General features: G+C 39.2%; 1 protein-coding gene across 6 annotated transcripts in view; it reads right to left on the bottom strand.

Annotated features, from left to right (window-relative positions):
- The window catches only part of LOC129185423 (CUB and sushi domain-containing protein 3-like), a 307,190-nt gene that overhangs the window by 76,964 nt on the left and 204,329 nt on the right, over positions 1-25,897 (bottom strand). For 5 of the 6 annotated variants that reach the window (XR_008572067.1, XM_054782498.1, XM_054782497.1 and 2 more), the window contains exons 44-54: positions 24,948-25,093; positions 24,597-24,677; positions 24,050-24,163; positions 17,294-17,482; positions 15,773-15,931; positions 13,860-14,048; positions 8,887-9,072; positions 7,260-7,454; positions 5,974-6,147; positions 5,193-5,366; positions 4,378-4,551 (exon numbers count right to left, since the gene is read on the bottom strand). Coding sequence is in view for 5 of the 6 variants with exons in the window: in XM_054782498.1 (XP_054638473.1) it covers positions 4,378-4,551; positions 5,193-5,366; positions 5,974-6,147; positions 7,260-7,454; positions 8,887-9,072; positions 13,860-14,048; positions 15,773-15,931; positions 17,294-17,482; positions 24,050-24,163; positions 24,597-24,677; positions 24,948-25,093 (1,781 nt within the window). In the remaining variant the exon portion in view is untranslated. The remainder of the gene's footprint in view (positions 1-4,377; positions 4,552-5,192; positions 5,367-5,973; positions 6,148-7,259; positions 7,455-8,886; positions 9,073-13,859; positions 14,049-15,772; positions 15,932-17,293; positions 17,483-24,049; positions 24,164-24,596; positions 24,678-24,947; positions 25,094-25,897) is intronic. The other variant, XM_054782496.1, reaches the window with a different exon arrangement.

Genomic DNA, 25,897 nt, shown 5'->3' with positions numbered 1-25,897 from the left:
TAAGTAACAGATAAGTAAATACACACTGGGCAACTACTAATACTACATGGAATGACAAAAAAAAAATGTGCATAACATTAAACACGTAATATTAACAACTATTTACAGCAAAGCATGGTGGGAAGCTGGATGTGCAGATTCAAACTTCATCTTTCACTCACATTTTTAGACTGGGGTACAATACTGTATGTAAAAAAATAGATTAATATTAAAATTCTAGTAATTGTTACACTTGTTACTGCAATTCTCGTAATTGTTATACAACTACTTATTTTATATGATCTAATTGTGTATTAATGCAAAATCTTAAATAACAGAAGTTTGTAAACACTGAATCCTGATTTTACAATGAAAAAAAAAGTAGGTTTATAAAACAACATTTAGTGCATGCAAAAGTATTTTTTTTCAGTATGCATGGAGAGTACGGACATGTTCCAATCGATATCTGCTGACTGCGACGCAGACGTGCTAACCTCTACCCCATCCTGCTGCCTTAACTAAGTCGACTGTAGTTTAATTGCACAGTCATTTCTTTACAGTAGCATGACATATAAAGTAAAGATGTAAAAAACACTTAGATACACTACCCTACTCAACACTACTGTAATGTGACCCTTCTAGTCACCCCTTTTTGATGCAACATTTGCATAAAAGCCACTTGTAACCATGTGTGCATGAATAGAACAAAAATAGAACTGATGTGACCAGAGCAAACTCTTTCTCTTCAAACAGAGTGACAACTACTTGTACTATGTCTGGGCTATATAAAGCATAGCCATAAAAAAAAACAAAAAACAACCCAATCAAATGTCACAAATTCACAAGCATCCATTATCAGAGAAGCTAAATCTTCAAAACAACACTGCCGACAAGGTTTTTCTGAGCGCTGAAAGATGATGAGGGTGAAAATAAGTTCAGAGTGACATCAAATTGCATCAATAATGCAAATGTGCTGCAAAGCTAGCTAAGTGAGAGTAATTATAGCAACACAAAGACATATTTTGACAAAGGGAGGCATAATGACAGTGGAGTATGACTTTAATATTTTTCCAGGTCTGTCTTTATGGCCTCATTCACAGTCATAAAACCTTTTTTTTCTTCACATCTGATGGTAAACTTAATTCAAAATGTTTCGAACTAGACCTTGCAGACTGCAGAGGAAACCATTTCTGATGTGCATTAAAAAGTTAAAGTTGACCTCAACACACATGACCTTTTATATATAGTGCAATAAATATGGCACAAGTAAACAGATCACACTATTGGTGGCATTGATACACATGATAAATAGAGGCAGACGGCAGCAGCATGAAGGCAGGCAGGCACTGAGAAACTTAAATTGAATGAATAACAAAAAGGTACAAGCAGGCAATCTGACCTCAGGGACTGAAGACAAAAAAGGCTAAATGGAAAAACGACACGGATAAGGCAAAAAGTGAGGCTAACTGTACAAGGACCAATACTGCTGTAGTGAGCATGAATAAAGGAGGAGCCTTGAACAAAATAAGACAACCAGAATGAAATCTAATGGACACATGGGAGACATGAGGGTATACAGAGAGCTGAATGGCTGAAGCAGGGGAGGAGAAGGGTAGAAGATAAATTACACAACCTAGTAACTTAACGTCGCTTCAAGTCTCTTACATTGTCCTGTTACAAATGGCATTACATGATTTTAAAATGAGTTGTGTTCATTGCTTTAGCGCTGGTAAGGTTTAGTAGCTGATTTCAGTTGCAGGTAGTATAGGTTTAGTCCCCACTTAGTGTGAACGGGAGTGAATTCTTGTTTGTCTACATGTGCCCTGTGGCAACCAGTCCAGAGTGTAGTCTGTTTGTTGCCCAAAGTTTGTTGCTGGGTAAGCTCCAGCTCCCTGTGACCCCAAACAGGATAAGCGGTAGAAAATGAATGGCGGGATGTTTGACCATGATGTGATATTGACCTTTGAACTTTTAACTTGGAGCATTGACCTGCAAAATGTTCAGAAGTCGAACATCATATATGAGTATTTTGGGTCAACTGACACCAAAAACTAATACATCTGAGACAACCTTCTATTATATTTAAGTTTGGCTACAATCATATAATAAAATTGCAGAAAAACACAAATCTGAATTTGCTGTAACACTGAACTTTTGACCTTAACTTTAAAACTTTAACTGGTAAAAGTTTTCAAACCAAATCACCTTAAGGTGAATGCCAAGTGTTTCTGTGCTGATTTGTGAGCATGAGAAACGTAAGTGTTTCAGACATACCCACAAACAAGCAAAGACAAAGCAGCATATCTTCCCTTGCTTGTGCTTTGGCAAGATAATAAAACAATGGTCTCATAACTTTGCTGGTATTGACTGAGGCAATGCTGTTGACCTAAAGCCCTGCTCCAAAAAGTCCAGTTTGGTCCAGTCTATTATGACACGTTCTCCGAACCCGAAGAGATGTTTACAAGGATCTTCTATGTATATTTTGAAATAGTTGGTGAAATGGAAATTCCATGGCTGTAATTGTTACATTATTGAGGTATAGTGATGATAACGTGAATCTCGGATAATGTTTGGTCTTTTCCTGACTAATAATTTAATCATGGATATTAAAAAAAGCACACAAAAACCTGACAAAAATATCATACTTTTATTGAGTGGCTCTGATATTAAAGGGATAGTTTGGATTTTTTTACATGAAGTTGTACAACATCCCCATCAGCATTGCGTTATATTTGTCTCCCGCCGTATCCCGCATTCCTACTGTATGTGCATGGCTCAGATCAAGGGTACCCAAATGTTACATTTTTAATTTCAAACTCGTGGATAGACCTTGGTAATGTTATCAACACAAACTTCAAACATTGCAAAACACACACACCCAACATACCAGAGCTCGAGACATCTTCCATTTCCCATAGCAACCCTCCGAAGTTCACGCTTTCTTAAATGTAATGTACATAACTGGGTGTCCACTCGGTGTTAGACTTTTGTTCAAATAATCTTATTTTACTCTTTTATACACAAAAAATCTCTTTAGTTGCAGAGTTGAGTAATTATTCCATGAATATATACCATTGTAATCATCATGGGGTTTGTTTTTCCATGGAATTATGTACTTCAAAATTTTCATCGGCAGGCGGACACGAAAGTTATGTACTTTTCACTAATGATTACACAACAGTTATTTTTTTTTACACTGAGAATATTTGAATAAAACACATTAGAAACCAAGTGGAGGCAGGAAGGAGGAGGAGGAGGAGGACTAGCCTGAGTTGAAACACGACTCAAAGAGTCTAAGAGTCAGCTGGTCTCACAGACAAACGCACAGGCACTACACGATAATGCTGTGTGCAAAATTTGAATTTGTAACTTAACTTAATTGTTTAAGTTAGTTTCAGGGGGACTACGAAGAGGAAGGAGGTTGAAGGGACAAGCCTGTCTCTCACACAAACTCACGTACGTGCTGTATAACTCAGCCAATGAGATGAGAGCGTAGGCGGTGCCCCGAAAATCAGCCAATGAGAGCGTGATGCGTCAGAAGGTGCCACCAAGTGTTAGTCTGAACTTGCACCGACTGGAGGCATTAATAAAGTTGATTGAAAAAAAAAAAAAAGACTTGCACTGACTTGACGCTTTACGTTATTTCTTCTGTAATACGAAGCAAAAACTTTACATAAATTCTTTATGTTCAGTGGAATTTATGTAACAGGAGGTTTATGTTATGCGAGGTACTACTGTACACATTACACATATAGCTGAATAATAAGCTATAAATATAGCAACTTCTGATCAATCCATGTCAATTTCAGACTTCAAATAATGTACAGATTTAAGTCACACCCATTTCCGGTTACTTCCAGTTTACACACACAGATAGTGGTGTACTCGCTCATCCCTAATCCTTACCTTTTGTGTCCTCCACCTTCACAAGAGTTAATTACCGTGGGAAGCACCTTAAATGCATTCTGTTTTGCTTCTAACACACACGAGCTGCAAAGCAAGAAGCTAGGCTATAGTTATTAACGTTAATTATGTATTGATATCTAAAAATTATGTTGTATCCAATCATCACAACCGTTATCACTAACATGACTGTTTTGGGGGGTTTTATTTGGATTTATTTTTGAAGAACGTAGCATTGTAGTTATTTCTTTTTAATGTGTTTTTTTATGATGTGGCAGTGATTCAACATTGCAAAAAATAAGCAAGTTTTGAGTGCACCTTAACTTGAAATTTTGACTCCCTTGTCAAGTTTATATTCAGCTAGTTCGAAGAATGTGTCATTTTTTCCGACTGTGTTTTACCACCCTTCCATTTAGGGTATCAACTCCAGCACAATGGTACCTATTGCAACCATCAAAGAAGAGTCACGCACACAAAACAATGTGTAAATCTCACCTCTGCATGTTGCAGGCTGCTGGCTCCACTGGCGGTTTGTCTGGCACTGTGCTGTGGAAGGTCCCTCCAGGGTGTAGCCTTTATTACAGGAGAAGCGCACCACATCATTGTAGTTATAGCCGTCGCCGATGGTGCGCCCGTAGATGGGGCTGCCGGGGTGGCCGCATGTGACAGCTGGAGTTGACAAATATCATCCAGGGACACACGAGGGATGTTGGGTGGAAAGAGGAGGGGTGATAGAGAGGGAATATGTGGAGGTGAAGAGAAGAAACTCAATAACGGCAATCGATGGGAGGTGTTCAGTCACACATATCATAAAAGAATACTATTACCATAAAATTAGCTTCAGAGCACAGCAGGGGAATTGAGGATCAACATATAATATCTTGGTGAAGTAAAATGTGTCTTTCATTAAGTCAACAGCTGAGAATCACATGAAGGGGATAAGAAACTGAAATACATTTTCTCTATTTTTTCCTCAGGAAGATGAACAGTTTCATTGATTTGTTTTATTTGGAACAGTTAAATGAAACTGCTGCTTCTTGTCAATAATACAGTACATATAAAAGTATACTTTAACAAACGCAACTGCATTCATCAGCAGTTTTCCTTTCTGAAATGTTTTTTCTTTTCATCCCAAATATGCACAAACACGCACTCTCAACCTCTTTTCTCAATCTGTACAACAAAAGCACACAAGTGCAGTCATTGTTTATTGTTTTGTTAACATTGGCATAAATACAGAACAAAGCAATAGAAGCAAACCCTATAGCAATGAAGTAGCCACTGGATTGCCAGAGAAACAAAGTACTCACAAATACAAACTGGGAGTTGTCCAGACCAGTTGTGGTCTTGCTGGCAAATCCGGACTGAAGAGCCAATGAGCCTGAATCCTGAGTTGCACTGGTACACCACTGTGTCTCTATAACCAAAATTCTCCCCGATCACCTGACCATTCACAATCTGCTCGGGGGTACCGCAATGGCCAGCTGCAGAAAGATGTTTTAATTTAAGATAAAACATGATTTGAACACATTTTAATAACTGCTGTGTTATTGAAAATCAAATCACAGAAATGATGCTATCAAGATATTGGACGAACACATTTGTACACATGATATTTGGATTATGACGCATCACAAACCAAATGAGAGAGACTCTTTAAATGAACTGAATTTACCTGAGCTTGCAGTGCAGGTTAAGTATGGATTTCAACACAATGTTTAATTTCCCAGTAACATACAGTATTTTTCAGTTGTCTTACCAACATGCTGAAATTGTACTCATTCTTTTATTCTTCAACCCATTCAGCAGTTAACAAAAGCGATTACACATTTGCAGGGTATGTTTGTTTTGTCAGGTGTTCATTACAAGGTTTCTATTTCTGCTTGTCGAGTGGGCACATTGATTCCCTACTTGTTATCCAGAACTAGAGCTAACTGGACCTATTTCTAAATCTTTTTTTGCCACAAGCACCTGGCAAGAAAACCAATGGTTCCCCAGCTGTTTCTGGTAATTCTGACCAAGCTACGAAGCCCCGGCTGCTTTTGACCTAGGATTAGACTGGTTTTGCAGTTTATGAAAACACTCTCTTACCCAAGCACTGAGTCCCTGTTCCACTCCAAAGTCCAGACAAGAGACACTCTCTAACAGTGGATCCAGTTAAAACATAGCCAAGGTTACAGCTGAAAATGGCTGATGCTCCAAAGGTAGTCTGAGTCCCAATTTTCTTCCCGTTGGGTGGAGAAGGAAGATCTCCGCAAGAAACAACTGCAAGGAGGTAAAGAGGAAGAACATGCAAGGGACAGGGAACAAAAGAAGACAGGCAAGCATATACTATGGCTATGTTTAGACCCTGGCTTTATTTCCACCCCCCGGCAAAAAACTATATGTGATGGTGTTTGATACTGAAATCGATCTAGTCTAGTCACATATACTGTTCATTATGTGGATATGTACTGAGGATACATGCACTACAAAATATTACAATTTTTCTAAAACACAAAGCCTACAGTCATGGAAAAAAAAAGTTAAGTTCTTACATCAATAGCTATGGCACTGTACTGCCAAAAAAGAAACTCTATGGAACATGGAACTCTATGTGACTATCTTAGATAATGCAGTGCTGTGGAACAATGCTCAGATGCATGAAATGCAAGTTCAAGTACAAAAATGGCTAGAATCAACAAACTACACCTGACTTTTTAGTTATGGCTTCCACTCAACAGAACATACTGGTGTATTATTCTGTGTATTGCCTCAATATGGATCATATTGCAATATAGCACCCTTGTGATAAAATGAATCACATTCTGAAATTGTTGTAAATATGGTCATGGACATTTACAGAACATGTATCATCAATGTTATTGGCAGACAAGAGCGACCAGTGCTGATTGTCACGGGGAGACTAATGATTGTCTTTATCCTTTTACTGATGTTTTCTCGGCTTCAAATGTTTCCATTACACAATTTGTTGCACAGACATACTGTAGTTGCCATGGCAGCACAAAAAAGCTTGCTGTCTATCTCCTTGATAAACAACACCTGAGCCAGGCTGTGGCACAAATAAATTGAAAAAGTGAATCATTGAGTTGAGTCGAGTCAATTAAGAAAAGCACATGGATTCTTTCAGGCTTATATGCACCAGTCCAACAGAAGCCAAGTGAGACACTTGAAATTGGGGGGACATTCATTTAAATTCAATTCTGTTCAATGAAACTCATGCATGCATTGAGGGACCCCTTTAGCTGGAAGCATTTACTCATAAATGTTGCATTTTCCAAAGGAGTATTCATCGATTAGAATTATTTCTTTGAATTCTTAACATTTTTGATTCAACCATAATTCCTGTATAGGCATATTACAATATTTTCACTCACTTCTGCATCGAGGTCTCTCATTTCTCCAACTCCAAGCCCCATTGGCCAGACACTGGATGTGAGCAGGACCAACACGAAAGTATCCTGGGTTGCAGGTGAAAATGATTTTGGTTCCGTACTCATAGGAAGACCCATTGACCAGCCTCCATTTCCCATGGTCCAGAGAGAAGGAACTGAGACTGGGACACATCATAACTGTGCCAAAACAATACAAAAGAGAAAGAAAACATTTCTCATTTGAAAGGGCCAACATCTGCTACTGTTTCTTGTCATTTCTTTTACACACATACAAATATTTACAAACTACAGTGTGTAAATGCAATGCAATGCAAATGCAACGGAACTTTAGAGAATAAGCCCATTCATTTGTTGGAATGTAAATTGCAATTTTCCTGCAGTTATTCAAATCTGCTCCCACAAACAAAGCTGTTTATGAGTTGGCACACTCTAAAACCAAATGAGACTGCAAACTGCAACCCACAGGGAATAAACACTGGTTCCAGTGGTAAACAATGCTGTCAATCACACATTTTACTGAATATCAAACTTGAACCCATGCTGAGCACATCAGCCGCAAAAGTCACCTTTTCTTCAAGCAGAACCATTTGTTTCAGTTTTACATATGGTAGAGTCCTGTTTCCGGTTGACTACGCAATGGGTGACCTATAAAAAGTGCAAACTGCTGGTACTTTTTCTTTTTCTTTTTAAAACACAAATGCAAGGCACATTGCAGGTGGATCACGATTATTGTCAATAGTGAAACAGAAAAGAACAAACAATGTTCTCGTGCATTTGCAGTAGCGTTATGTGTTATTGAATATTCAGTTAGTTCATAGAGTTATTGCTTGTAAGGTTTGTAAAGGCACCGTGAGCATGACTGGGGAAGAGAGCCAGGAAGCGAGTAGGGTGTGTGCGTGTGTGGAAGACAAAGCCAAATACAGACAACACTTGATTTTATCCAAAACACAACTGGACTGGAAAAAATAATTTCAAAACGTCTGTGTTATGCACCCATACAGCTATCATGTAGCATTCTTCTTTAGTAAATTCATTGTCAGGTTACACTGTGTATGGTACGCTGCTGTGATTACACATGCTGTCATCGACCGTTCCGACAGTGGAAATGCAAGCCAAGTCAGGATCCAACGTTACAAATAGTACCATGGCATACTGAAATGGACTGCTTGGTAGAAATGTGAACTTTTTATAAACCTATATATAATTAAAAACACATACTGGTATATGCATAGATAAAATCTAAACATATTTATTCCTAATTTAAAAACTTTGACAGTCAGGTCAATAAGGTGTTGTCTGGCTCAGTTTTACCATCTGCTTTGCCAAAAAGAATGAAGCGAACGGTTGCGTCAATGTTTTATGCTGTCCTTCTCAACAAGACTGAAAACGGAAGTGTGTTTCATCAAATACTGCAAAGCCATGGGCCAAATGATATTGAACAATAATTCCTACCATTTGGCACACCAAAATAATTAAAAGCAAATCTTAAGTGTTGAAGAACCTAAGAAAGCTTTCATACTTTCTTCCGCCCACTAGACATCCCTTTTAAATCACTGCCACTCTTTCTTGGTGTATCCCTTCCTCCTCCTCCACCATTGTTTATACTCACGGATGCATCGGGGTATCTTGTTGTGGTTGCTCCAGGTGCCGTCTGGCTGGCAGACTGTGGTAGTTAGCTCTTTGGAGGAGAGCCGGTAGCCACTGTTGCAAAAGTAGGTCACCCGTGTGCCGACGGAATAATCAGCTGCAAGAACACCTCCGTTCACTGGCGCACTGGGCACGCCGCATGACACAGCTGCAGGCAGCAAAAAGGCGTTTGTTGACAGACGTTTATTGCGCAGACACACAGACGAGACACATTCTGGAGACATTGGAGGAGGATTTGGAGAAACAAATCTGTAGGCCTCATTTACATTTGTTAAACTAAATTCAACCCATTACCTGAAGCGTGAACACCTTTTGTGGTCCAGAAATATTTCATATTACAACTACATTGTAATAATACAAACCATTATGGAGATTTTTCAGCAAGCATGCAGAGTTATTTATTACTACATTTACCGTTCATAAGGTTATGAATGCCGATCTCAAACATTGATCGTGAAACAGACTAAAGTAGAGGAAGGACAGTTAAGCTTATTGGCACTTAGAGTAAAACTACCCATTCATTTTCTACCACTTTGTTTCGGGCCACAGAGACGTTACATTCTATCCTAAGTGACTCTGGCTTTCATAATACAAGCCTGATCCAAATTTTAAGACTAGTCAAAAAATTGCAAGAATTTACATTTTGCACTGTTGCATCTTAAGGAAGTTCTATGCAGAGCTTCAAAATGAAAAAAAGAAATATGGGAGTGAGACAAAATATGTTGTGACTAAGCAATTTATTCCAAACAATTATTAAATTGAAATAGGCTGTTCATCCGCTGATCAAAAGTTTAAGACCATAGATCAACAAACCAGTGAAATTTTTTTGGATCTACTACCTGACTTCTTTGTTCCATAACACTCAGGATCTTTTAAGAAGTTTAAAATGTCTGTCTGCATCCAACCTCAGCAGCAACGGAGCACTGCAAGAGGCCTTGCTTATGCAGCTCAAAAATCTAATCGCGTTCAAAGAACAAATTATTTTTTCCCTTTGCCATCAAGAGATCATGACAGTGTGAAAATGACACTGAATCCACATTTTTTTAAAGGCTGTGGTCTTAAACTTTTGCTCAGCTGATGAACAGCCTATTTCACTTTAATGCTTGTTTGCAATAAGTTTCTTACTTATGTTTTTGTCTCACTTCCCACTCCCTTTTCGTCTTTTTGCATTTTGAAACTGTACTTTGAAGGTCCTTCAGATCCAACAGTGCAAAATGTAAATTCTTGCAAGTTTACAACTGCTGTTAAAATTTGTATCAGGAGTCTGACAACTAGATTTGAACTTTGGTTTGCTGCTTGATGCTCATTGTATAGTGCTCAATGCAACATAGTGGTAAAAAGAAGTAAGTGGTCTAGTGGGTGAAATAAGTCACTGACTCTTCTGAAGCTTTTTCTTTACATGTGATAGTGTTTAGCATGGTTTTTCCAAAAATATATCTATAATTTGTGACAATTTTACATATTTTAATCTACCCCAACTGCTTTAAAATAGAGGACTATGGTGCTGGAGTCATTGCAGTTCAAATGCAATGTAGCGCTTAACCCAATACAGTTTCCTGCCAATGGCTTGTGAGATTCTAGTTTATTTGCGACTTTATTTTGAAGAAGTGATATTGATATGGTAAATATCTATTATATGATAATATAAGAATATAATATATATATGTCCCCTTTCATAAAAATAACAAAACACTCACACAGAAAACCTCCCACACAACTGTATATCTTTGCCCCTACCTAGCCTGAATATGGGTTTCAGTGACTGCAGGACTTAAATCAGACACAAATCTGAGGTAGGTAAGTATATCTAATGTTAGTCAAGTGAAAGAAAAAGGAAGAGAGCGAAGAGTGCAAGGAAACCAACATCTGCTGAGCCACACTGAATGAACAGTTATGCAAACAAGCAGATAATAAAATGGAGCAGCAATGGTGGCTGCATACTGAGAGCCATCAAAAGGTACGAATCTGCCAACATGGCCTGCAGCCATTACATTGCCCTTCACAACCCCAGAGAGAATCAATCAACATCCATTTGACTCCCGCTTGCTCACGATTTAACACAAACTGATTACAAACCTAAAAACTTTTCTAAGGGGAAGGAGCCTATTTGTTCAAAATAACATTATTTTACAAGGTCGATTTACCTGCGGCATTTTAGGTAAGTGGGTATTCTCCTAAGCTGTCAGAAATTCAGAAACCATACTCATACGCCAATGAATAATATCCTGCAACATATACTGTACATAAAGATTGTAGATAAAAAAAAATGATCACAGTATAATTTCATCCTTCCCATCAAGCAGAAAGCAGATGGACAATATTGGTATGAATATATCAGCATCATTTGCAGCTGTTTGAGTTGATGTGTTTTGGATGAGCCGCGTGCAATTATCAGAATCAATCCCAGGTGTGAAGTGTTTTTCCTTGATTTTAAAGTCCATCACATAAATACGCAACAGAGATGCTCAGCTGTAGTCATCCAAGCACAGCGTTGGACTGACTTCAGTCTCAGCTTGTTGGCATGAAATATAACCAGTCATACTGGGTATTTTGCTCTACTGCTGTGCAACATTGTTCATACGCCATTTTGATAGTTTTATATCATATTAATCCATCCATCCATCCATCTTCTTCCGTTTATCCAAGGTCGGGTCGCGGGGGCAGCAGCCTAAGCAGGGAAGCTCAGACTTCCACGGCTACTTCGTCCAGCTCCTCCTGGCGGATCCCAAGGCATTCCCAAGCCGGCTGAGAGACATAGTCTCTCCAACATGTCATGGGTCTTCCCTGAGTCCTCCTACCGGTCGGACGTGCCCTGAACACCTCTCCAGGGAGGCATCTGACCAGATGCCCGAATCACCTCATCTGGCTCCTCTCACTGCGGAGGAGCAGCGGTCCTACTCAACAGTTTCTCCTGGATGACAGTGCTTCTCACTTTATCTTTAAGGGAGACCCCGAGGTACTCCTCCACTAGGATCTCATACCCAACCCGGAGGTTGTACTCCACCCTTTTGCGAGCAAGAACCATGGACTCGGACTTGGAGGTGCTGATTCTCATTTCAGCCGCTTCACACTTGGCTGCAATCCAGTGAGAGTTGAAGGTCACGGATCGATGAAGCCAGCAGGGCCACATCATCTGCAAAAAGCAGAGACGCAATCCTGCAGCCACTAAACTGGAATCCCTCAACACCCTGGCTGCACCTACAAATTCTGTCCTTAAAAGTAATCAACAGAATCAGTGACAAAGAGCAGCCCTGGTGGAGTCCAACCCTCACTGGAAACGGGTCCGACTTATTATCGGCAATGCGAACGAAACTCAGACACCAGTCATACAGGGACTGAACAGCCTAGTTTAGGTGGTCCGATACCCCATATTCCCAGAGTACTCCCCACAGAATTCCCCAAGGAACACAGTCGAATGCCTTCTCCAAGTCCACAAAACACATGTAGACTGCTTGGACAAACTCCCATGCACCATCAAGGACCCTGTCGAGAGTGTAGAGCTGGTCCACAGTTCCACGACAAGGACGAAAACCACACTGCTCCTCCTGAATCTGAGACAGACAAGACCCTCCTGAGACGGCAGATGGTGGTCCAGAATGTCAATGCAGCCATATAGAAGTCGTTCTCCATGGCTTCTCCGAACTCCTCCCATGTTGATCACATCAATCCATTCTTCATAATACAGTAAAACCTCAGACTGCAACTGTAATATCTAGTCAGACTGGTGTTTGTCCCACCGAGTCATTGCCTGCTCGGATGAGCGGCAACATTTCTTCTAAGATAACCTGAACAGTCCAGTTGCGCTTGCGTTGCAATGAAAAGTCAAACCTCAGTTTATGAATGCCCCAGTTTCTGTATAATTCGTTTTTCAATGTTCGCCTATATTTTGCCTCGGTACACTGCCTCGGTTATGGTACAATATTGCCCATAACAAACTAGTCTGTTTGCCCTGTACTGTGTCATTCTGCAGAATCCAGTGCACACACAAAGCATCCCACGTATTACTGACTCACTGTCCGTGCATTTTTTATTGAGTGCGGCGCTAAATAACTCGCCATGGGGCCAAAGAAATTTGCGTGTACCAGCAATTAGATAAAGAAGGTGATTAACACTATTTAATTTAAGAAAGAATTCATTGTAATGGACAAAGGATGTACAAAACGTCTGCATCAACAATAAGTTCCATCCTGGTGAAAGCATAAGACATCCAGAAAGCTAATGTTGCAAAAGGGATAAAGGTGGTAACAAAACATAGATCAAAAATGATCAAATATGTTGAGATGTTGTTGTTGGTGTGCATCCCTTCCCTTCTGTGTTTGTCTCTTCAATAAATGTAAAAGTGAAATGAAATGCTTAATTTACTTTATTCATCATTTGTAATGATTTCACAATGTTTTCTGCATGTAAAACTATAATTATCTATAAAACGTATTTTTGTTAATATTTAGTGAATGAAACAGACTAACTGGATTTAGCGTACATTATTTCCTATGGGAAAATAGCTTTTGTACATTTGGGTTTTCATCAGACCATCTGAAACAAATTAACAAAGATAACCAAGGTACCACCATGCAAACACACATCCATAAATACATCAAATTCGGTGAATGGTGTTTCCCATCTGCTGCTTTTTGCTGCAATGGGTATGTGTGTTTTTACTCGAGCATGCAATACGCTACAGGTAAATTCATGTGTGCGCATCAAAGAACCCAATTTGTTGAGTGGACCTTGCATGCTAATGACCAGTTAGCCAAAGTAATATGAAGTGGTGGCTATTGACAGAAACTGGGTAGATAGATTCATGTCCTTATTCAGCAACACTTATCAAGTGAACAGATTCGGGCCTGGCATTTTACCGTGCAGTGTAGGCGTACAAGGACTGAGTGCTGTATTATGTTTGGGAAAAAAAAAATAATCTACATGGGCTTAACTCACCTTGACAGGCAGGAACTGGTGTGTCCCAGGTGTAGTAGCCATAGGTGGTCTTCTTGCATACAGCTGTGCCCTTTCCTATCAGTTTGTACCCCCTGTCGCAGGCCCAGCGCACCGTGCTATTAACATGACCCCCAGTCTGGCTGACAACAAAACCGTGCTGTGGGGAGTCGGGGGTACTGCAGTACATCGCTATAGACAATGGAAAAGTCAAGAAAGAAGGGGTGTGAGGAATGACGAGTTAAGGGAAAAAAGTAAAGACATTTTAGCCCAGTCAGGCTCCCTTTTAAATGCTTGAATATAATGAAAAAAGGCTTGAAGATTGTCACATCAATTTATCACTTGGCCTGCATGCCACACAACAAAGGAAGTCCTCAAAATCATATAATCTCTCTTCCTTTCCGGCCTATAAGTGCTTGGTTTGCGTCAGTAATAAGTATGTGTATTCCCTGGTTATTTATTTGTGCGTTTTTCCAATAAACACCACAACACCAATGGGGTACATTTGAGCTCTAAATTTTTTCTTGCGACAGACGATCAACCGGGACCTTGCTGTCAAACACTCCTTCATATTTACAAACACGCAGGGGTTCAAATCAGTTTGCCGTTAAGTCAATCAAGTCAAAGAAGAGTTTTTCTTTACAAAATTCATCACACCAACTTGCTTTCATTGTAACACCCTTGTGTATTAAATATAATGGAGACAAAGCATGAAAAATTCATTTCTTTTGTGCTTTTCCCCCCCATTATTATTGATGCATCTCAAATGGAAGAGGATTCCCAATTGCTTAGCACCACCTGCTTTATTAAACAGACAATTAAGAATTTAAAGACTTTTGAAATGAAGGAGTGCAAAACAACATGCAAGCCTGCCTGTGACTTTCTCCTTGTCCTCATGGGTTTAGAATGTGAAAAGAGTGGCTACTGTGTGCCACCTTAGTTTTGTCTTGAAGCAAATGTTTACCCTAACTATTTTAAAATATACACAGGGTGCACAATAAAACACATCAGGGGTTGATGAATACAGCATCCCATAAAAGTGAGTACACCGTTCACATTTCAGCAACCATTTTTATTACATATACTTTCGAGGGGCAATAGTTTAGAAATGAAACTTGAATATACTTTAGAGTAGTCAGTGTACCGCTTGTATATAGTCAGACAGTTTTACTATCCTATGAAAATAATGTAAGTCAACACAGAGCCATTATTGTCCGAACACCTGGCAACACAAACGAGTACCAAAATAATTGTGTCTTGCCGACAAGTCAAGCATGGTGGCAGCTGCATGAGTGCTTCCAGCATTGTGGTTCATTGAGGGGAACATGAATTACCAACATGTACTGTGACATTCTGAAGCAGAAAATGACCCCCCTTCGGAAGCTGGGCCACAAGACAGTTTTACAACATGATAACGACCCCAAGCACACTTCCAAGACGAGTGCCTTGCTGAGGAAGCTGAAGGCGATTGAGTGACCAAGTATGTCTCCAGAACTGAACCCAACTGAGCATCTCAGAGGTATTCTCAAGTGAAAAAGTGGAGGAGAGCAGAGTGTCTAACCAGCTTTGTGATGACATCATGGACTACGGAAGAGGACTCCAGGAACATGCTTAACTGGGAGTCTACTCAATTGTGTTGCCAGCCGTTTGAAAAATAATGTCTTCTATTTTTTTCAGTGTATACTCTCTATTCAAATCTATATGTGCACTGATTACTCTCAGTTATATCCATGTTTCCTTTGTATAGCATTGTACCTTGAGAGGATATAATAAAATGGTTGCTGCATTACCGCCCTTCATGGTAAAATACAGTCACATTGTAAACCCATACAGTGTTAGTTATGATGCAGTTTACATATATACTGTACTACTTAGTGCTTATGAAAAGAGAAAATAATCATAAACGGGATACATACTTTGATACTCACCCACATATCTGATGTGGAAACCTCGTCGGTTGGTGCCGTGGTCAGACGACCAGCGCAGCAGGAGCTGGTGGCCAGTAGTGGTCAGATTGAAGGGTGTCTCAATGTCACCACTGAGTGATGCCAGGTTCTGGCTGTAGATGTTTGGACCTGGAGACAGACACAGGAAGAAGCAGAAGATGTCTGAAAATGGATGTGCATAATTTCTGACAAACAGTTATCCCAACAAAAACACTTGATTATTTTAAATACATAATGTCACGTCCAACTCAAACTGAAGTACTACAACATGCTGTCATTTGTAGCAAACATATTTTTGTAAAATTTAAGCACAAATTAACTCCCATCAAGTACAGTGGAACCTCTTAAGTCATATAATTTAGAATTTGACCAACCTTTTCGGAAAGCAGCATGCCGCTACACCATTAAAGCTAAAACTTAATTAGTATATTAACTTCAAAGTGTGTTTTGCTTTTTCTTCTGTGTGTGTTTTTGTGATGCAAAAACTTTTGCGCCGTGGGAAAGTGCTCCACTCATCTCTGGCGGCAGTACAAAATGTCTTAAATCAACATTTGGTTCACATAATAATAAAACAAAAAAATATATATGTGAAATAACTCACATCCAAAGCAGTAATCTCCATCTCTATGCGTTATGTTCTGCATTCATTTGGTTTAGTGTTACTCCAGGATGCAAGGGCATGGTGGCAGATATGATATTTAAGTCTTTAATAAACAATAAATCAGCTCATGTGGAGCAGAAAAAACAAAGTAGGCCTACATACCAACTAAAAAATGAAAGAAGGCCCGACTAACACAAGGTGACAGTGCGAGACCGGATTTCTAAAAAAAGCACCGTGATTGAAAAAAAACAAATGACAAAAAGAAAACAGGTCAACTCAAGAAGGAGGTTGAGACAGACGGTAAGACACTGCAGGAAGACGCAAAAACGCAGTTTAAAGTCTCTGCCATAAGGTGGATGGTTGGAATCACAAAAAAAAAAGCATAGGCACTTGTTGTTTGTCGCAGCACAGTGCACAGAGAGCACAGGAATCCTCCTGACACAAGCACAATTCACAGGTCTGGAAAGGAACATTTGTGAACACACAAACCGGCAACTAGCTGTAGCCCCATGACAACGTGTGCCACTGTGTCCGTTTTTTGTCATCAAGTTCTAATACGCATTTTATTGTCATAGGTTTTCCCTATTAACAGTGGTAAATGTCGTTTTTTTTACTATTCCACAAGGTGCCTTCACCCTCCGACACTCATCCAAGGGGTAAGTTTTACTATATAACAGTCAACTGATTTTAACACTTGTACGATAGTTATCTGTAAAAAAAATAGGTTTGATAATGCCACCATATGAAACCGACTAACTGAATTAGTTATTTCCTTTGGGGGGGAAAAGCAAAACCAAAAAAGTTTGAACAAATCAAGTCGACAAAATGGACCACAATTGACCTAAGAGGTATTGTAATGTATATTTGTTGACTTTTTGCTATAAACTTACCATCAAATATTTCCAAAATGTCAAACTCTCTTTCTGTCTGGAATAGTTCAAAGTGTAGCGAAATGTTGTAGCCCTTCTCCACATTTATCAGCCAGGAGCACATCTGAAGGTTTGGGTAATTTTCAGGGTAGCCCGGACTCAGGATCACCCCCGTTGAGTCAAACCGCACCTCGTGAGCAGGGCATTGGACTAGGAGGAGAGAAACACATAATGTGAATGTAGAACGTGTGAAAAAAATATATCTAATCGCTGTGACTCTACAAGTGTGGGCAAGACTTTCCTGTGGAAGAGCATGGCTGAAATAATCACAGTCTAGTTTCTGACGGGAAACAGAAGTTTAGTCTGCAGGGCATCAAGTGAACGAACATGACATATCAAAGGTTAATGCGAACGATTGTTCCAGATAAAAAGGTCATTGAAAATAATTTTACATATATCAAAATGTAAAGGGAGAATTGTAGAAATGTGACACAAGTCTGAATGGCTTCTGCTGGAGGGCTGGTCTGGAAGAGCCTTTCGCTCACAGATCACGTGTTCTCTCCGAAACATCAGAGTGAGATATTTAAAATATTGAGATCAAACTATGAGATTACCAAATGAGATTACCAAATGGTATTAAGTGTCAACACTGTCATATTTCAGACATCTATTTTCCCACAAACATATCTTTCTGTAATTGCTGCCTCTTTTGCTGTTTTCACTTCCTACATTTGAATGTGCCAACACTGAATGTCTAATTTTGAAAGATGATATAAGCCTTAATTGGCTTTAAAGGAATTGTGATGTAAAAAACGTTGCTCATCGGTACTTGACTTGAAACTCTGAACAAATGCCAAAACATTTTCCCAAACACTACATTAATTCTGCACTGTAAAGCCCAGACAAGCCACCGAAGGAAGAATAAAACATTTAAATATGTCACATAAAACATGGTTGAGTTAATATTTAGAAACTGTGACTTAATGAAGACTGCATTCATAGTCAACTTGAGAAAAGACGTGCTCAACTTGGTTTTACAACTATTTTACAGGTCACTGACTGGCCACTTTTGTCTGTGTACATTAGGGTGACCAAAGGTCCTGTTTTCCCAGGGCATGTCCTGTTTTCACATCCTGCCGTGTTTTTTGTCTTTAGAAAGTGATGGAAATGCCCTGGTTTTCATTGTTTTTCATTTCATTTTGCTAAGCTAGAAAAGACTACTGGGAAAGATCAGCTGTACAGCAAAATAAAGATGGGTAAACAGGAAGAAAGGAAGAAAACAGGATGAAAAGAAAAATGAGTATGAAGAAGAAAAATAGATATTTGTTGAAGTAATATCTTTATTATGTATATCATTACATTGAAAAGTTTGAGAGCTATTTTCTGTCAAAGATGAATTTACTAATATTAGTTCATATTTTTTTGCTATTATGATATTTATTATGATATTTCTAATACAGAAGACATTCATTCTATCATTTTATTCCAGTAAAGTAATGTTTGCACCATGGAAAATTATCAAAGAAAATATTGTTTTATTATTCCTGATTATTCAGTCAACAAAAATTGAATTTCAAGTTATGTTGGGAAAAAAAAAGTTTTTCTACTATGTAATAGTGAGGCGTTCCACTTTACATTAGTGGGTGGTTAGGAATCAACCAGGAAGTCAATCTGTCATTGTTAACTTTACATTCACATCTATGGACGTGCAAAGTCCACACAGAGCTGTTCTGATGAAGATTCAAACCCAGACCTCCGTACTGTGAGGCTGACATGCTAACCACTACATCACCATGCTCTCCACATTGCATAACACTCTCCAGTCTGATCCGTGTCAAAGATTTGTGCACCATACTTTATATGATCTTACAAATACAGCCAGAAGCGTCAGAGTAGTCTTTAGAATGTAAAACTGATTTTTTAAGCCTGTGAGGTGGGAGTTTCCCTGTAAAAAAAAGTAATTGGATAATGGGTTAGTAACTAGGAGCGGCAGTGGCTCAGGAGGTAGAGCAGGTCATCCAGAAGGGTCAAGCGGGATACAAACAACAAACTGGTTAACCCTAACCGCAGCCTCCATCCCAGTCACTGTTTTTGTGTCCTTGGGCAAGACACTTCACCCACCTTTCCTCCTATGCTGCCCACACTGGGATATGAATGTGAACGGTGTTTGGGTGACGGTCGGATAGGCCGTACGCACATATTGGCAGCCACGTTTTTGTCAGTCTACCCCAGCTGTGGCTCCAGATGTGGAATACCACCACCAGTGTGTGACTCTGGAGTAAATGAATAAGGGGTTCACTGTGAAGCGGTTTGGGTACCTTGTAACAAGGCACTACTGTATACAAATCTGATCCATTACTATTACTACTAGGTAGGTAATTCAACATAGCATAACCATGGTCTATTCTCAAGGTCAGAAAATCATTTGAAACCACCATCTTGAAAACTGAGAGGAATTATTCCACACTTCAGAAGTCCTGTAGACGCTTTTACAATGTGCAAATGCAAGCCACTTTGTTAATGAGCAGTCCCATGTAACTCAAAAACATCACACTTAATTAACTGGCATCTACTAAATATTAAATATTTAAGAAAGGGAGCGGGGACCCGCTTGTATGGTAGGTTGGTCCTTTGGGTGCCCCTGTTTAATAGTTTATTGTTTCACTTAACACAGGCAGCGAAACAATATACTGATGTACTCATGTAAATGATGACTGCAACACCATGTTGGTGTGTGAAAGGTACTCTATAATAAAGTTAACTTAGTATTGTCATATGAAGTTCGAGCAGTTGAAATTCTTCGTAATTTAATAATCTGACAGACACATGAAGATCAATAAGAGTATTAAGCCAGGGCGTAATAGGTCAGCATTTAATAGCTAAGATCCAACCACAGTGTGACAGATTGTTTACCAGTCAACAAAGGAAATCAACTACATTTGACTATTTTACCTTTCATAAAAACAGTGCCTGGGAAAATTCCCTCAAAACTTAGGGTGTGTAAGGGTAAAGTAGTGTAGCCTTAGATGGACTTTCACTGCTAACCTTTAAGCATAAAACGGCAATTAACAGAAGTCTTGGCAGAAAACAAAAGCAGAACACAGGAGATTTTTTTCCAGCCTTGTCAGCAAGCTGTTGACAGGAAATGCCCCCTTTACAACCTGACTACGGCAGCCTTGTGGATGTGAATAACAGGTCAACTCATATTAAGTTCAACTTTTCATGTCCCAACGAGAGCAATTAGTTTTGTGTAAGAGGTGGCACGGGGACAGAACACACCCAATAAAAGAAAAAGTCATGAATTCTTGATGACAGTAATGAGGTGATCCATGAAAATGTCAAGCAACAAACAACTAAAATAGCATTCACTCCTCTAATATAAAGCTCAAGGCACGTTAGATCACAATATTACATTTGTGTATTTTCTTATATTTTGTTTAGGTATCTTCTCATCTCATCTTCTCAAAAAAAAAAAAAAAAGACTCAAACATTTCATCGTTGCTTACTGTATATTGTCTGCTTACCTATTCACTTTTCATGACCCTGGACAACTGAATGTCTTCAATATTTTAGCAAGATTTTTAACAGAGATTTTGTACACCCACAGACCAAAGTTTCATATAAGAAGACAGGATATAGCCAGCTTTAACGCACCTTGAGAAGGTAAAGTTAATATTCCACAAGCAGCAAAGCATGCTGATTTTACAACACAGCAGCATTACATATTACTTAGTTTACTCTGAATAAGATTGTTTTTGTTGCCAAACTAGTTATTGACACCATATTGGCCTACGGCATTTTTTAATACCTAGACTCCCAAAGTGGGGTGCCATGTTTGTTAAAATTGCTCCTTCAATTTCTCCTTCAGATTAAGATGTAGACTTAAATCATAGTGATGACAAGTGCACAAAAAAGCTCAAATTCAACCCATTCAAACAGAAGAAACCCAACATCAGGATGGAATAAAAGATATGAAGCACGTTTACTTACACTCCTGATCAAACTTACAAGACCATTTGAAAAATTGCAACAATTTATATTTTGCACTGTTTTAGCTTAAGAAATGGGAGGGAGACAAAAAAAAGATACCAATTTATTGCAAACAAACATCAAATTGAAATCTTCTCAATTGGATTTAGATCAGGGGAACATGCAAGATGGTCCAAAAGAGTGACATTATTCCTCTAGACGCCCTTTGTCAGGCGGGTATTGTGAACTTGTGTTGTCCTGCTGAAAAACGCAGTCATTAGCACACAGATGATGGCCTTCCGTCATGAGGGATGCCCCCTGCAACATCTCCACATAGCCAGCTGCTGTTTTGACGCCCCTGCACAACCTGAAGTTCCATTGTTCCATTGAAGGAAAAAGCTCCTGAGATCAGGAGGCCTCCACTGTGCCGTGTGGAAAACATCTCAGGTGGTGTCTCTTGTCATGCCAGTAAAATTAGAAGCGATCAGGACCATCAAGGTTACATTTTCTCATCAGAGACTAAAACTTTCTTCCACTTTTCAATGTCCCATGTTTGGTGTTGTCGTGAAAATTCAAAATGGGAAATTTTTGGGCATACAAGGCCTTTGAAGACTTTTTTTTGTTCTTAAAAACCTTCTCTCGCAGATGCCGTCTTATCGTTATAGTTAGTGAACTGCACTCTGCACCGGTAACAACCTTGATTTGGGCCAAGGATCGTCCTGTGTCTTGACAGACAGGCAAAACTTTTTTGTGTCTACCAGTTGACTTTTTTGTTCTGTAACCTATCAGGATCTTTTAAGAAGTTTAAAATGACTGTCTTACTGCGTCCAACTTCAGCAGCATAGGCGTGCTGCAAGAGGTCTTGCTTATGCAGCTCAACAATCCGACTGCGTTCAAAGAAAGAAAGCTTTTTGCCTTTCCCATCAAAAGATCACGACAGTGTGAATGCAAAGGCTTTGAGCTTCAACTTTTAATCAGCCGACGAACAGCCTATTTAAGTGCTTATTCCAACTTTTTTTTTGTTTCACTCCCATTTCTTCTTTTTGCATTTGAAACTCTACTTAGAACCTCCTTAAGATCCAACATTGCAAAATGTAAATTATGGCAATTTTTCAACTTCAAATTTTTATCAGTTTTCAGCTCTCATGTGAAACTTTATCAAAATGTAACCATGCAAGATAAAACTTTTGACCCAAAATTACTTTCTTAATTACAAATTAAATGACCAATTATTCATGTTCAACACTTCAAGTTAAGTTTATGTTTTTCAATTCTGAAGAGTAGGGGGTACATTGCTTCAAGTCAAATGTCTAAAGCGGTACGCAACTGCAAAAGGTTTGGGAAACACTTTTTTTTAATACTTTTTTTTGTGGTTTCGTAGTTAACACACAACTGGACTTTTCAACGCTACTCGCCACTGGAGGACTTCACAGACCATGAGGGCTCAAAAGCTGCTACGGTTGCTTTAGCAGTAAAACTAACTGAAAAGCAATGCTGTGCTCCCCCAGAAAAGTCCAACAGGTTTTCTGACTCTAAAACTGACAGGTAAATTTCAAAACAGACGTTCAAATTTCTTACATTATTCTTGAACAGCATGTGGTCGTCTCATCACTTGCAAAAGCAACTGACAAGAGCAGAGAAGCGCAAAATCACCTCCATCTTCAGATTATTTGGTTATGAACATAAAATTATATAAAAAGCATGCCTTTGGTCGTTCCATTAAATGTCTAAGATGTTTTGTAGTTTCAAACAAGCTTAAAATGAGTATTTCTTCTTTCCATGTGTAGCTTTATACTTTGATTGGGCACAGCATTATGACTACTTGGAATACTCCACTGCAAAACTTTACAGCAGTTTACATAAAGTCAGTAGGCAAAAATGTGCCATCATAAATAGTACTGGAGTTGTGTATTCTCTGTCATTACAGGTGCTCTTTGTAAACCATTTGAAAAGAATAATGAAAGCCATCAAATAACAGATGGAATGCAATGGAAAAGAATATAAAACTAAATATAAAATATAATATAAAAAACAATCTAAAAAAATATATAAAAAGAAAGAATAGCATCAATCAATACATTTGTAATTATGATTATTAGGCGACACTTCAAGAATACAGATATGGAATTTGTCTAAAAAGTGACAAAAAATGTTCTTCAAATATGTTTTCAAGCATTCCTATGAAGGACAAGGGGATGTATTAGCTCAGCATGCAAGTTGATGACATTTGTTTTGGGCCTCAAAAATGATTTCAAGCATTCTCATGAAGGACAGGGGACTTATTAGCTCAGCGTGCAGGCTGACATTTGTTGTGAGTCTCAAAAATGTTTTCAAACATTCCCATGTGGTAATTTCAAGGAGTCAAACATTGTCCCCTTTTATTAACCATTTATTTGTTAAACTTGCTGATCTTAAATTATTTGGGCTCTTTGGGGATGCAAGTTTATGATCTTGGTTCAGCTATGTCTACTTTACAAGTGTCAATGGCTTAATAGACCTGCTGATGCCACAGCTTACGAAAATAGCCCCTGGTGGTTGTCTGTTAAATGATGCATCAGCAGAGGTGCCACAGACCGCAACCAACCTTGGCAAGCAGGTGTCACGTGCGTGAACACACACACGAATACAACAAACCCTGAGAACGGTCTAACAGCAGCGTTGAATTGATATTCGTAGGATGCACACACACACACACACACACACACACACACACACACACACACACACACACACACACACAACATGGCTACTTTTGGATTGGCACATTGTGTAAAAACATTGTGATCTCAGACATTAAATAGAACTGACCTTGACAGACTGGTGGGGGTCCATCCATCTGTAGCCGCTCTCCAAGTCGACAGGTCAGAATCTCACTGCCTATCAAGGTGAAGCCCGGCAGGCACGAGTACCGAATAATGTCCCCTGTGAGGTCATTTACGGCCGCAAAGGATAGAAACACACACACACAGGTCACAGGTGGGCAATGGGGGGGGAATGAAACATTCATCTCTCACATACACTCACGCACGCATGCACAGGGCGCCTCCACCTCACCACCGGCACTTGAAACAGTTATCTAAATCACATTTTCTAATGAAGAATGACATCCATTCTTCCATTGGATTCTTCATACAAAGCGACTAGCAGTTTGATTGCCACACCACCACACCAACACACAAGAAAAAGCTAAAGCTAAAAGAAAGAATGCAAAAAGAAATATATTTTCACACAAAATATGGGGGGATTAAATCATGAAAAAAATGAAACAAGAATATGAAGTCATGCACCACATTGAACACAATGATGTTATGACTACAGTACACCGCTCGTCAGCAAATATGCAAACAAGACATACCTATTTCAAACTGGTCATCGTCAGTTAGAACGGTGGCGTTGGCGACAGGAGGCGGCGGCTGACATGTTCTCAGTTGGTATGCTGTTGGAGAGGGGACACAAAGCGTAAATGAGCCTTGTTTAGATGGTTCACTGTTCATGACCATCAAAATCCAATCACTAATTAAGCTGAAATGAGGAACACTTTTATTATGAATTAAGTTCTTTTCAAAATTAGTGCTTTATAGGCAGACAAAAATAGACAGAAGCAGGCAGTCCTCATTGTAATTATATTGGACTCTGAACTAAAGCTCTGATGAAAAAGGGTCCTTATGAAATGGTCTTCACTTCGTTGTAGCAAATGGAACAGTACCGTAGTAATTCAGCACAAAGAAGCCACTGGTACTGAAGTCACTGTGGAACTTGATGAGGATTTGGTTGGCGGTGGTAGACACACCTTCCTGCACGGAGGTGCCACTGAACTGACCAATCTGAGGTGAGGTCTGGTCGGGTCCATCCCTGCAAAGTGAGATGAGAAAACAAACAAAACAAAAACTATTTAAATAGCTCAACACAATTGATATTGCAAAAGATCACTAAATTAAAGAAGACTTTGATTTGTACAGTTGTACAACGGGTGGGGGTGACACAAGATCTTGTGTCACAAGATCTTGCCAGATTAAAATATGACAAGATTTCTCTTTCAGAAAAAAAAAAAAAACAACTGTCTCATGGCCAGTAGGCCTGGGATGATAATAAATTAATCACACAATAATTAAAAATGAACTTCATAATTTTGCCGGCCTCCCTATGGTGTTATGTGCATGCGTGTCTCCTGCCTCCAAGCAGGCAGGAAAAGAGTTCATTCTCTGCATTGATTTCAGCACCTTGGTGTGTTTGTTGCGTAGCACATCGGCATGAACGGAGTGAGTCCTTTTGTCAGTCATACAGGCTCTTTGTCTCAGTGGGTATAGGCAGAAGAGTGTGGGCTTGTGAGGAGCAATGCAAGGTAACGTAGTAGAAATTAAATGAGTAACATTGTTGAGTTTAACACCTGATGATCTCAAATATTTTTTTTTGTATGTACACTAAGGGGCTTATTTCTACTGAATATTTTTCACAATCTGTCTAAATCTGTGTAAGTGAGCACTTGTTCTTTGCAAGATAATCCAAGCACCTCACAGGTGTGACATATCAAGATGCTGAAGAGACAGCATGATAGTTACAAAGGTGTAACATATTGTCCACAATAAAATATCACTCCAAAATGTGCTGTTGTAGTCTGTTTTATTTTTACAATTTTTCAGTACTTTTTCCAACTTA

The sequence above is a fragment of the Dunckerocampus dactyliophorus genome, chromosome 7 (genome assembly GCF_027744805.1).
Source record: "Dunckerocampus dactyliophorus isolate RoL2022-P2 chromosome 7, RoL_Ddac_1.1, whole genome shotgun sequence".
NCBI lineage: Eukaryota > Metazoa > Chordata > Actinopteri > Syngnathiformes > Syngnathidae > Dunckerocampus > Dunckerocampus dactyliophorus.
This window is presented reverse-complemented; position numbering and strand designations above follow the sequence as displayed.